Source organism: Pecten maximus, chromosome 5 (genome assembly GCF_902652985.1).
Source record: "Pecten maximus chromosome 5, xPecMax1.1, whole genome shotgun sequence".
Taxonomy (NCBI): Eukaryota; Metazoa; Mollusca; class Bivalvia; order Pectinida; family Pectinidae; genus Pecten; species Pecten maximus.
Window position 1 is genome coordinate 6742250 of NC_047019.1, and position 12913 is coordinate 6755162.

Below are 12913 nucleotides of genomic sequence, written 5' to 3' on the forward strand. Positions count from 1 at the left end.
TAAATTGATATGAACAACTTCTTCTCTGAAACAGCTCATATTTGTCTGGTAACATCCTTTTGGGTAGGGATTCAAAATTTTATAAAGGAAGGAACTGTCCCCCAGGGGGCAGAGGCCAGGGTAAAAAGGGGTCAATTGGTTTAAACAACTTCTTTTCTGAAACTAAGCAACGGATATCACTCACATTTGTTTGGTAGCATCCCTAAGGGCTTGCGCAAAAAGTCACTTTCATTTCATGGATTAATGCATTTTTCTGTGGTTCTGTTGTTATGATGAGAGGGCTGTCTGTGAAGTATCTACACCATCTACACCAGTCATAAGGTTTACTACAGAGGATGCCCCAGACAGTCTGTGTGTGACCAGGGAGGGTCGGGTAGTGGTGGGTACAGGGGATAGACAGGGTACAAGGTGGCAATGTACACAGTAGACGGCCGGGTGTTACATACAGTCATTACGGAGTGGTCAGAGATGGGCCATACAGTTTGTGTGTGACCAGGGAGGGTCGGATAGTGGTCCATCACAGCATGTGGTGTTACAGGTAACATAGCTGTAGTAGTTCGTTATCAACTTTAAATAATTGTGTACAACCCAACACTCCAGCCCCTGGTCCACTACGAAGGGGGAGGGATTACAGGCCCAGGGGGAGGGGATACAGGCCCAGGGGGAGTGGATTCAGGTCCAGGGGGAGGGGATACAGGCCCAGGGGGAGTGGATTCAGGCCCAGGGGGAGGGGATACAGGCCCTTGGGGGAGGGGATAGTACAGGCCCTGGGGGAGTTGGTCACACTGGGCAGTTGATCACATCGGACAAGTTTGGTCCTCATACAGTTGTATATGACAGTAAGGGTAATATTGTTATTGCTGACGGGACAAAGAACGCAATAGAACTGATAAGTGGAACAGGGAAGAACATAAAAACACTTCACACAAACAAAGGATACCAGGGAGCAGCAGGCATAGAGAATTAAATCAAAGGATAATGTGTTGTGGTCATACTTAAAGTTAGATGCAGGTGAATCGGGACTCAAATTCCTCAAGTATTATAGTGACTGAGTGACTCAACCTTGAGTGAGGAAACAGACAATTCAACAAACTGTTTCGGTTTGTCAGGTGGCAGCAGGGTATTAATGTCTTACAGACATTTTCTAGTTTTATGTTACGATTTCTAGTTAGTTATAATCTGACTATCTGGTACAGAGATTGCTTTGTGAGGGGGTTACTGGTATTAGGACTTCTATAGCAGGGGCATTTAAAACACATAATTTATCACAACTTGAAGATAATAGTGAAAAAGATTGTCAAGCCTCCCATGACTATTAAGTGACTCAGTATATTTTGTATCTACTTCACTTTAAATTCTTTTTTTCCCCCAAAACAGCTTCATACCAATAACAAACATGTTATTAACGGGGCACTCCTTTGTTTGAATAAAGTTTAGGTCGTCAAAATTAAACTTACTGTATTTTTTTTTCAAATACATGTACTGTAGTAAAAGTTATAATCTTCACATTAATAAGGCAGTTTTACTCTCATGATAAACCAAAGTTCTTCAAGTATTAAGTCCTGAAAATTCTAAATTCAACCATAAGTACAACTTATTACCGCAAAGACATACTATACTTGTATCCAATATGCCTTTTTCCTGTACATTTCGTCGTTAATTTCATTACTTGTAGGCACAAACACTCATATAATAATCGTTCGAACATAGATTTCATCAATAGAAATTGTGTTTGTTTCTGATGTCGGAACGAAGGAATGCATTCCCCCTTTAAGCACTTTTAACATCATATTAACATATTTTGATTGACTTATTCCAATCTTAAGTACTGGTTATATTATAATGTGTAAGGTAGCCTAAACTCAAACAATCTTAAGTACTGAGTATTTGTCAGGCAGCCTGAGCTCCAACAGAAATCCTGGTTATGAAATTCAAGACCAATAAATTAGAATCATTGTAATATTTGTTGAAAATGATTTTTAAAAGTCTTGTGGATATTTTTTTTCAGCATAAAAAAAAACAGAATTTTCTCTGAATACCAACAAAGAAAGAAAAGTCTAAAGATACTTATTCCAGTTTGAATTTTGCCAATAATTAGCAGCTGCCATAGTTTAAAATTTGTCATTTGTCATGCCATTTATAGTACCTGTTAGTAGTAGATATGAAATGGAGGAGATGGTTCTATGTATGTTGAAGTTACACTATGTGAGAAAAGGTAAAAACTACAAACCCTTGCATTTTGAAGTACAGATTCATCTGATGGAACACAATGAGAGAATGTAAAATTTTGAAACTTTTGATTTGAAAGTAAACTAACACTCATACAGACATGGATTAAAGGATATGATCACATTCATGTACTGTATATGATATTTTCTACATAAAACTGTTCTGAGGTAACTGTGTCCATCTTATATCAGTAAGGTGCAAAAGGTAATCATTTAAGGTGTGCCGAATAATATACAAAATCATTTTTCTGGTTAAATATTGGCTGTAATCACCAGCTACAAATCTGGTCAAATGTTGACGATACAACTAATGTTGTCGCCGACTTATTCAACGAGATATTGTCAGTGGTATGAGGTACGTCACTGTGAAAATTGATCCTCAGCAGTTGTCATCACATGTAAAAGGACATTGTCGCTCTGAAAGTTTCATTGAAAGTGGTTACAACATTCCCATAAGGATTTCTTTTGCAGTGTTAACGTCTGTAGCCATCAATGTATAGTAAAATATCGCTTGGTCCTGTACGGCCTTGTCCAGAGATGCCACACCAGCCTCAAGAACCCCGCCCAGCATTCCCTGACAGACCCCGGGGTGATGGAAAAACATCTGTACCGAGGTAGTCAACACATGTAACTGTACAACAGGGCTCATTATGTTGTCTTCCCCAAACATTTCCAGGAAATCCTCCAAGATATACGGACTCTCCGCAAGTTTGTCTCCGTAGCGACCAAGTATTGCCAGGAAGGCACATCTACCGGCATCGTCTTGTAGCAGATCCATTTTGGTGGTTATCAGATCGACAAGTTCAGTGAAAGCTTCCACTTGGAGCATGTCTATACGTTGTAAGACTTGTAGGGTGTTGGATAGAATGTATCCTACATCTGTCTCAATAAGATGCTTGAACTTGGTAAAACAGTGCTTGGCGGTGGAGGGCTGGACCATGATGACAGCTCCCATAGCGGTGATAGCACTCAGCGAAACAGCCTTGGAGGAATCGGTGGTATAAAGACAGAGTTCATCTAAAATCTCGCTCCCATTATCCTCAGTAACAAGTGACGGCAACAGGTTTATTTTCTTTTGTTTCAGATACCCAGGCTCTTTGTATTTACAGAATAGGTTTTTATACTGAGAGGAAACGACGCCACCTGCATTCTCCAAAAACTCTTCTAAAATTTCAACGACACAATATATAAGTTCATGGTTTCCTGATGTTAAGACAGAGCAAATTCCTGTTAGACTTCTTTTTAAAACTTCCTCTCTTAAATGTGGAAGATCTTTGATTAGACGACTGAACAATTTCAAACAAGCTAGAGACACACTACAACTGTTATGAGTCAAGTACTTATCTAACATATTCAGAATGTCAAAGGTTTCGTCTTCAGACTTAGGTGTGTATCTAACTAAGACATTCATTGTGTATATCTGTCCCCACGGGGTCAGGCTCTCAAGTTTATTCAGCATATAATGGGCAATGTTTTTGTTTACAACCATTCCTCCTTCGTCCTTCAAAATTTCCTCCAAGGTCATGATGGCATTGACTGCTACAATAGGATCTGGGTCGCGGATGATGTGGTACAGCTTGTCCGTCAATCCACTTTCCTGACAGATATTTGGAGATCTATAATGCAGCTTTCCACAACAGTTCACTGCTACCCGCCGCACATATGAACTACTGTCCCGCAAGGCTGAATTAATGGCACTCTGACCAAACTCGAAAAAGTTTTCATGGTTCAATGAACACACAGTTTTCAAAGCCAAGCCGCGAACCATTGGATTGCCATGAGAACATTCATGTGTCAGGGTGTTGACCGCGAGTAATGCAATGTCAGGCTGCTTGTGTGCATATTCAGTTAAGATAGAATATACAATCTTCTTTGCTATGAGGTCGGGATGAGCTAAAAGCTTCAATATCTTGGGAACCATGTCCGTCAAATCCATGCCATTTGTTTTTGCAGCAAGAACCTGAAAGACGTAAACACTATTTTCATTATTTATTCTGAAAATTTATTTTTCTCTTTGCAATAAACAAACAAGTCTTATCATTAATGTAACAATTTTTTTTTAAACTAGCACAAACTGTGGCATATCTTAGCAAATTTTTAGTTGGTTCTGTTTTTTACAATATTCATGCTCTGCTTATAATCCACAAAGTCTAAAACATTGCACATCTCCCAAAATGAAAGTATCTTATAGAATGTTTGAAAAAAGTCTTTACTGAAGCCATGAAAACAAATCTCAATACAATATTGTTTTTATAATTCATCAAAAAATCAAAACTGACATTTTTCATTAATTCAAAGCTACAGTAACAACGAATTAATATTTCATGTAAAGTAGAACTCGTTTGTCCATGAAGTGATGTTTTTTGTTTAGTCTGATTGACTTTTCTTTGTCCAATAAGCAAATTATAACCCCCCAAAAAAAAATTTAAAAAAATTGATTTTTTTTTCAGTATCATAAAATTGATTTTCAAATTTAAAACTGTAATAAAAAATATTAATTACAATGTAACAGGTATAAACTCCTGTATTTCTCGATTCCAGCAGGATATGACATAGCCAATGCCAGGTTGACCTGAAGTAGGTGACCATATTCAGTCACCTGCTTTGTAATATACAGTCAAACCTGTCTACAAAGACCGCCTAAGGGGAGGCAGACAAAACGGTCACTATAGACAGGTTGCCTTTATAGAAGTGTCAAAATTATCGCACTAAATAACTTGATACTAACCTTAGCTAGAACTAGACAGGTCAAAATTATCGCACCAACCAGTTTAAGTGAAACTGCCATAAACAGTAACTTGTCATTGATACTGACCTTGGCTAGAGCTATCCTGCAAGTTTGGGCATCACTTTGTAGTGAGAGGGTGGAAAGGCTGGATCTCAGTGACGTCAGGTTCACCACAGGAATACTTTCCATCTGGGACTAAGAAGTCGTCTGCTGGTGCCAGGCCTCACTCCGGCCAAGCAGTCATCCTGTAAAGTAGGTCAGCCATCCTGTAAAGTAGGTCAAAGGTCATCTACAGGTGTCAGGTTTTACTCAGGCCAGTCATCCTGCAAAGGAACAAAAACATATAGTGTCAGTACGTCCTCCTAAAAAATTATACTTTTTAGCTGAAGAATAAATAAAAATACAGAGAGGTATTCTTACATGAAAAATTGACCCATTGGGCCTTATAACGGACATCCGAGTTCCATTTTTTATATACCATTTGTATAAACATACAGATAGATGATTTAAGATTTTATATAAGAAGATTTTGCAAATCTGGCCCCTGTGACCTTGAAAGTTGGTCAAGGTCATTTATCTCAACAATCTTGGTAGCTCTTAAATCATCCTAACATGCTAATGGCCTACTCTAATATCATGAGTAATTCCTGATGAATTTCATAAGATCATATGCTTTTCTGAACCATGCAGTTGCTAATGCCGGAGGTGTTACAAGAGTGTGTGGCAAAAAAACAGGCAGCCTTGTACCGAACTATCTCTAGATTATGCACATGTAACAGAAAAAGGAAAATTCACTGATAAGACCTGGACTCGAACCTGAGATCTCTTAACTGTAAATGGTTGCTCTAACTATTTGAGCTACCTCAGGCCACTACCGAACAGCCCAGCCCCTTCCAACTATATTCCTCCCAACGTCAAAAAAGCATCAACCAGAATACACGCACAAGACCCTAGCTACCATGTGTATATGGTATTAAGTGGAGTGTGAAATATAACAGGAGAGGAAAATGCAACGACCAGACAGGGACTTGAACCCAGGCACTCTAGATGCTTTTACCATGTGATCTACCTGGCCATTGGCACTCGGCCCAGTCCAGTTCAGCTTCTGAAACATTAGTTATACTATAACAGCTAGGAATCATATTTTTCTTATTTATAATTCTTTGCTCTTTTAGTATTGTAGTGAGACTGTGAGACTGGGATAAATGTCACTGGCCAGTAATTCACATGGTTTGCGCATATGTATAAAGAGTTTGGAGGTTCCGGATTCGTCTAGTTATAATTGTTGTGTATTTTAGGCATAATTAAATTTTGACAGACCTCAGTGCCGATACTAATAATGAAGGCCTTGAAAGTCTTTATCAAGGCTCGTCCAAATGTAACATGAAATCACTAAGATGTCATTATTTGATAAACAAACAACTCTGGTCCAACCAGTTCAACAGACCCATATACATTGTACCAACAAACAAGCAATCAAGGCATATCCATCACAAATCACTTCCAACTACCACACTGCAAAACCATGGTTAGAAAACAATATTTTTTTCCACGTTCAATATCTAAGTGGACCAGATATAATATCCTCCTGTCCAGCAGCTGAATCTTTTAAGACTGTCCTCCTGTCAGTATATATCCCCCAAAAGTAATACCTATAACAGATATACACATCTTTTTGGGCTTTTTTTAGGAAACGACTGCATCTTTCTCTCATGACATTTTCTTGATGAAGTTGGTCATTATCATTAAGAAGTAGAAGTTGTACCGGTGTACTGTTATGAACGAAAATGGCTCAGTCCAACTGTTTCGACTACGATAAAATAGGGGTCGATGGAACAGGCAGTTGTCATTTGATAATGATATCATACATGTATATTGCCAGCAGGCACTCGTGTGATCGTCAGACGTCTGGTAGTTAGAGCATTGTTTAACGACGTGGTACATTAAAAACGTGTTCTTATGTCATGGTATAAAATCAATAAAAAATGATCCGTCTTACCATTTAAAGAACACGTACGCTGAACAGTACCCTACTTTCTGTTCCCCATTGACAGCCCGATTAAAGATCCCAGAGGCCTTTCAACGTCAACTCAATGCTTGACAAAATCTTGTCACGTGGATGTTTGCATCAAAGGCAATTTCTTTTTTTGCAAGATGGCTGCGCCCATGATACCACATGCGACAGATTGACGAAGTTGAAAGTTTATCAAACTTCCAGAGAAAATGGGGAAATCTTCATACCATAGATCTGAGAACACGTTCAGAGTAAGTAAAATTCATGCTGTTGATGATTTTATACTTGTAAATATGGGTTCTTTACATCGGATCTGTATTTAGACGTAACATGTGATTCGATGTGTTTACAGTTTTGGTGTTTATCATATGTTTACTGCTTCAATTTATTTCTCTGATTTTAAACTCGCTAACAACTTTCAAACTTAGAAAATTTTATTTATATGATAACATTAAAGTTACCAGGTACGTTTAAGCCGAACTCCTAGTCTGGTAACTGTAACAGTTAATAACATTTGCAAAAATGAGCAAGATCACTTATTTTAGTTTTGGGAAGATTCTGTTAACCAAACTGCACCACGCTCCTTATAACTGACAGTACAATTGATGAGAATGGCTTTTGGGAACACTGAGTTAATCAGAAAATTATAGTTCTGAATAAAAACTGGCAGCCTGCAGGAAAACTAGTTCGAAAAGAAACACACTTCATATATTGATCATGACTTATCTATAAAAGTGCTCACACTCAGATTTTATGTAAAAAAAATTGTATAATTGTGTCAAAAACTCTGGCTTACATTTATCTTCATCATGATGATGAATTCTCATGTATGTGATGTTTATTCATTTACGTAATATATAAAAATATCTTTGAAAAAATTACCTGAAAGATAATTCAATGTATATGGACCCAGGCCATACAAATGTATCTAAAATTAATATTTTCTTAAACCTATAATGTCCTCTCTACATAAAGTTATGATATTATCTAAATATCTATCTACAAAATTCCTATCATAATCATATCCCTGTTTGATAACATTTAGGTTTGGTGCAATAATATACAGGCATAATTTACTTAAATTTTTCTCAATAACACATTTTACAGTATAATAAATTGTTTGTGTTCATTATGGCATTATTATTATATACAATATTATTATGATTAATATTTAAGCAGAACAAGTGACAGTAAACTTTAGTTAAATATGGAAGAACAATCTTTAGCTCTCTCTTTCTATAGTGCACAAAATCATTTTGTCCTTTATCATATTGAGTGGTTGAATATGATGCAACACGTTTGATATTCTGAAGTTATGTCGACATTATGATCAAGATTACTGGTTTCAAAACTTTTATACAGACTGTCAGTCTCTTGAGCTATTAATGTGGTGACAAATTATACATGTCACTGTCTTGAGCTATTAATGGTGACAAATAATATTGTCTAATTTGCAGTTCCAGACATTTTCTGAACGGATTTCAGATATCAATATCGATGTAATCCACAAGATCAGACATCATGATGACACACCAGGGGTAAGTACTCAATGCACAAATCTAATGACATATTGGAATACACAAATCTCACTGGGGTACACATACCCATACACAAATCTAATGACACTGGAATACACAAATCTCTCTAGGGTACACATACCCATACACAAATCTCACTGGGGTACACATACCCATACACAAATCTCACTGGGGTACACATACCCATACACAAACCTCACTGGAGTACACATACCCATACACAAATCTAATGACACACCGGAGTACACAAATCTCAATGGGGTACACATACCCATACACAAATCTCACTGGAGTACACTTACCCATACACAAATCTAATGACACACCGGAGTAGTACACAAATCTCACTGGGGTATACACACAACCATACACAAATCTAATACAAAGCAAGTTAATAGGCTTGTTATATATGTCAAGATTTGAAAAAGAAAAATCTGTAAATTTGGCTACATTGACTTCTATGTTTTTTATGTGTGACAGTTACATGATTATATTTCTTTGTAGGAAATGTATTTCATTGTCTTTTCAACCCGGAACCGATAAAGTACAGTATTAGACTCAGAAGTACTCAAAATATTGCAATAACGCTGCATAGCCAAGCACTTTCTTAGATTGACTTAATATAAACTTTAATTTTGTATACTGCTGAATATATATATATATATACACTGTATATATTCCCATTGACCTTTAATTGTTGTTTGATTGTGACAGGAACATTCCACCTACTTTGGGGAAGCCTTGGAAAAATGGCTGGAGCTCAACTGTACAGCACACTTCCGTATGTATTACCCAGACAGTGTACAGTGGTTTTGATTCATTTGAAAACGATTATCTCCATTACCTAGAGTAATAGCTTATAGATATGAATTAGATTATACTTTGTCTTTTTATTGATAAATTGTTATAAATAAATACTTGTCTTAAGCAAAATAATCATTATGATTGTTTAAGAGTTTCTTCAAATCTAATGATTGAATCTGTACAGTTTTAAGACATTTTGGTTTCATGATTTGAATTTTGGCACTTCGGTGTCAGTTCAGTTAAAATTGAGTTATTTATATTTATGTTTCAGTTGAGTTCCGACAGGAGATCTGTGATCAGGTCCAGTCCTTTACCCAGCTTGTCCACAATGAGGTTAGTCCGTCAATGACTAGAATGTTCCATTGTCCTGGTTAGTCCGTCAATGGCTAGAATGTTCCATTGTCCTGATTTGTGGGACTAATTTCCATTTTAAGGTCATCTGACCGAACTATATTCATCGTGCCTCGTCTGTCGTCATGCGCCATCCCTGTGCGTAAACTTTTTCACATTTCAAACTTCTTCTCTGAAGTTCCACTGGTAGGATTGAGCTAACACTTGCCTGGAATGATCCTAAGATTGTCCTGACCAAGTGTTGTTATTTTTTGGGTCAGTCCGAAATCCAAGATGGCTACCATGGCCAACAGTGCCACCATACTTACTACTGAATATGAATACTACAATAGTACAAGGATTTTTAGAGTCAGATCACCGTTAAGGCCCATGGGCCTCTTGTTTGATTAAAAAGTTTCCCAGCATTCTCTCAATATAGCCACTTTGTTACTGATCTATGCATGATATACTGACATGTTTCAAGTTCTAAATTGTTTAACAAAGAATGGATGTCAATTTACAGGCCCAGATTGTGGCGGCACTCAAAAAGCACCTCATGGTCAAAAACACGCTGGCATATGAACCACTGCTGGAGTAAGTCATATTACGTAGGAGTTTACAAGTGACATATTTTCTTATACATGTTTCACACGTTCTAATACATAATGTAACATAATTTGGAAATTAATTAGTTATATTGATCATTAGAGACTTAAGATTCATAACAAACATTATTCAATCCTGTTAGTATAAATATTCTGTCTTCTTTTCCAATCCTGGCAGTCTTTAAACAAAAAAATTGCAATAACAAAATGCGATTGCAAATTTAAAAGTTCCATTTAAATAAAAGATAAAGTAATTAAAATACTGTATTTCAAATTGAGACTTAAATACAGATGATACACAGGTTTTATACTCCTACATGATAACCTTAGATGACTGACAGTAATGTTCAGTAATTTTTGGACTTGATCTTCACAGCTTACTTGTCCAGTTGGCGCGAGACCTCCAGCACGACTTCTACAAGCACTTTCCCGACTTCTTCACCCTACTGGTGGAGCTACTGAACCGGAACACTCAGGACACTGACTTGATGGAAAAGTTGTTTTCTGCCCTCTCCTATATTTTCAAGTTCCTGTGGCGCTATCTCTTAAAGGACATGGAAGTTGTCTATGGGTAAGGCGGTGGTAGTATGCCTCTTCTCGGATATAACTGTTATCTATGGGTAAGACAGAGTATACCTCCTCTTGGATGAAACTGTTGTCTATGGGTAAGACAGACTATATCTCCTCTTGGATGAAACTGTTGTCTATGGGTAAGACAGACTATACTTCCTCTTGGATATAACTGTTGTCTATGGATAATATAGAGTTACCTCCTCTTGGATGTAACTAGTCTATGGGTAAAACAGTATACCTCCTCTTGGACGTCAAAGTTGTCTATGGGTAAGACAGAGTTACCTCCTCTTGGATGTCAAAGTTGTCTATGGGTAAGACAGAGTTACCTCCTCTTGGATGTAAAAGTTGTCTATGGGTAAAACAGAGTATACCTCCTCTTGGATGTCAAAGTTGTCTATGGGTAAGACAGAGTTACCTCCTCTTGGATGTTAATGTTGTCTATGGGTAAGACAGAGTTACCTCCTCTTGGATGTTAAAGTTGTCTATGGGTAAGACAGTATACCTCCTCTTGGATGTCAAAGTTGTCTATGGGTAAGACAGAGTTACCTCCTCTTAGATGTAGCTATTGTCTATGGGTAAGACAGAGTTACCTCCTCTTGGATGTAACTGTAGTCTATGGGTAAAACAGAGTATACCTCCTCTTGGACGTCAAAGTTGTCTATGGGTAAGACAGAGTTACCTCCTCTTAGATGTAGCTATTGTCTATGGGTCAGACAAAGTATACCTTCTATTGGATGTAACTGGTGTGTATGGGTTTTCATAGGTACTGCTGTCAAATGTATTTTATTTACTGTACATAATGAAATATCCTGAACCTTGTCTCAAAATTAAAGTATATTCTGAATGTGAATTGTAAAAACACCCATCTTAGTATTTGATAGTCTTTGACTGTTGAATGTAGCTTCAGAACTGAATTTGTGACTACCGGTTCTACATCCCAGGGTTCTACACTATATGTACAATATTCATTACATAGTAAACAACATTATTTTTTCAGGTATTTCTCAAACTTGCTGAGTGAGGACAACAAGCAATACATCAGACAATTCGCAGCAGAAAGTTTCGCATTTTTGATGAGAAAGGTAAGTATTTTTCCTGTAATTAATGACATGGGTTGTTTGTTATGATTACGTTGTACATATAAAGTGTACTGTGGGTAAGTATGGCAGCAGGTACCTGGAATATGCTGAAATACTTTGACCTACTTTCAAGGTCACTTGGTTCAAATACATTAAAACCTTTTAAAATACTGTCCCTTTTCCATTCTTGGAGACCCAGAGATACAATATTTTAACACTCAGTGTATCTATAATGGGATGCTTGAAAGTTTCCTTTTATAAATGACCTTGAGGATTGTTTACTTTATATAAATGACTTGAATCTTCTTTCAATGTCACAGGGGTCATAATTTATGATAATGACTTCAATAGCAGTTTCTGAAAAATTGTTGTCTCATAGTCTGAATTTTTATGAGAATATTCTGCCGTCATTGTTTTATAGCCATGTGAAAGATACAGGGCCTTTGGACCTCTTGTTATTGTTTATCTTTATTTTCAGGTTAAGGATCATGGAAAACTGTTTGATTTCCTATTTAAATCCCTATCGGAATCTCCAGAAGTAAGTGCCCAATTAGATACAGTGAAATCTTAATATGTCTTACAAAAAGTTTGATATGAAATAAAAGGCGAAAACTCTTTCTGCATCTTTTTAATTGTTTCAAATACCATTTTTACAGCTATGTTTTTAAGAAGGGTTTTAATTCAATACGAAGAGAATATGTTTTGTTTTAATGTGTATAAATGCTTTTCTGGCTCTTGAAATCTACTCTTGTTACAAATTAACATCATTATCGACATACGATCATATATCTATTTTCTGATTCAGAATGCTGATGGGTTAGGACGATTGATGTTTGAGATGTTGAAAGGTGTGAAAAGGCAGCTCCACAGTTGTACAAACAAGGTGAGTGATTTTACTGGGTTTGTTTGTTTGTTTGCTGCGTTTATCACCCCATGAATAGCCAGGATCATTTTGAGGCGGCTTTCCTTGACTGGACAGTAAAGTCAAACCTCAATATCTTGAAGTCAATGACA

At 36.9% G+C, this 12913-nt stretch overlaps 2 protein-coding genes across 3 annotated transcripts in view; one reads left to right on the forward strand and one right to left on the reverse strand.

Moving 5' to 3' along the window:
• Nucleotides 1-2471: 2471 nt before the first annotated feature.
• LOC117326990 (AP-4 complex subunit beta-1-like) lies at nucleotides 2472-7043 on the reverse strand. The gene is made up of 3 exons (XM_033883799.1): nucleotides 6956-7043; nucleotides 5044-5279; nucleotides 2472-4188 (listed from the first exon to the last, which is right to left on the reverse strand). Exons 2-3 carry the CDS (start codon nucleotides 5143-5145, stop codon nucleotides 2668-2670), a joined length of 1623 nt encoding a protein of 540 aa, XP_033739690.1. The 5' UTR covers nucleotides 5146-5279; nucleotides 6956-7043; the 3' UTR covers nucleotides 2472-2667.
• A 60-nt stretch (nucleotides 7044-7103) lies between these two features.
• Nucleotides 7104-12913, forward strand: part of LOC117326989 (small subunit processome component 20 homolog) — a 50240-nt gene continuing 44430 nt past the window's right edge. For both annotated transcript variants that reach the window (XM_033883796.1, XM_033883797.1), the window contains exons 1-9: nucleotides 7104-7221; nucleotides 8428-8508; nucleotides 9223-9289; nucleotides 9584-9645; nucleotides 10166-10236; nucleotides 10624-10818; nucleotides 11818-11902; nucleotides 12378-12437; nucleotides 12705-12782. In XM_033883796.1, coding sequence (XP_033739687.1) covers nucleotides 7180-7221; nucleotides 8428-8508; nucleotides 9223-9289; nucleotides 9584-9645; nucleotides 10166-10236; nucleotides 10624-10818; nucleotides 11818-11902; nucleotides 12378-12437; nucleotides 12705-12782 — 741 coding nt within the window. In that variant the 5' untranslated portion in view covers nucleotides 7104-7179. The remainder of the gene's footprint in view (nucleotides 7222-8427; nucleotides 8509-9222; nucleotides 9290-9583; nucleotides 9646-10165; nucleotides 10237-10623; nucleotides 10819-11817; nucleotides 11903-12377; nucleotides 12438-12704; nucleotides 12783-12913) is intronic.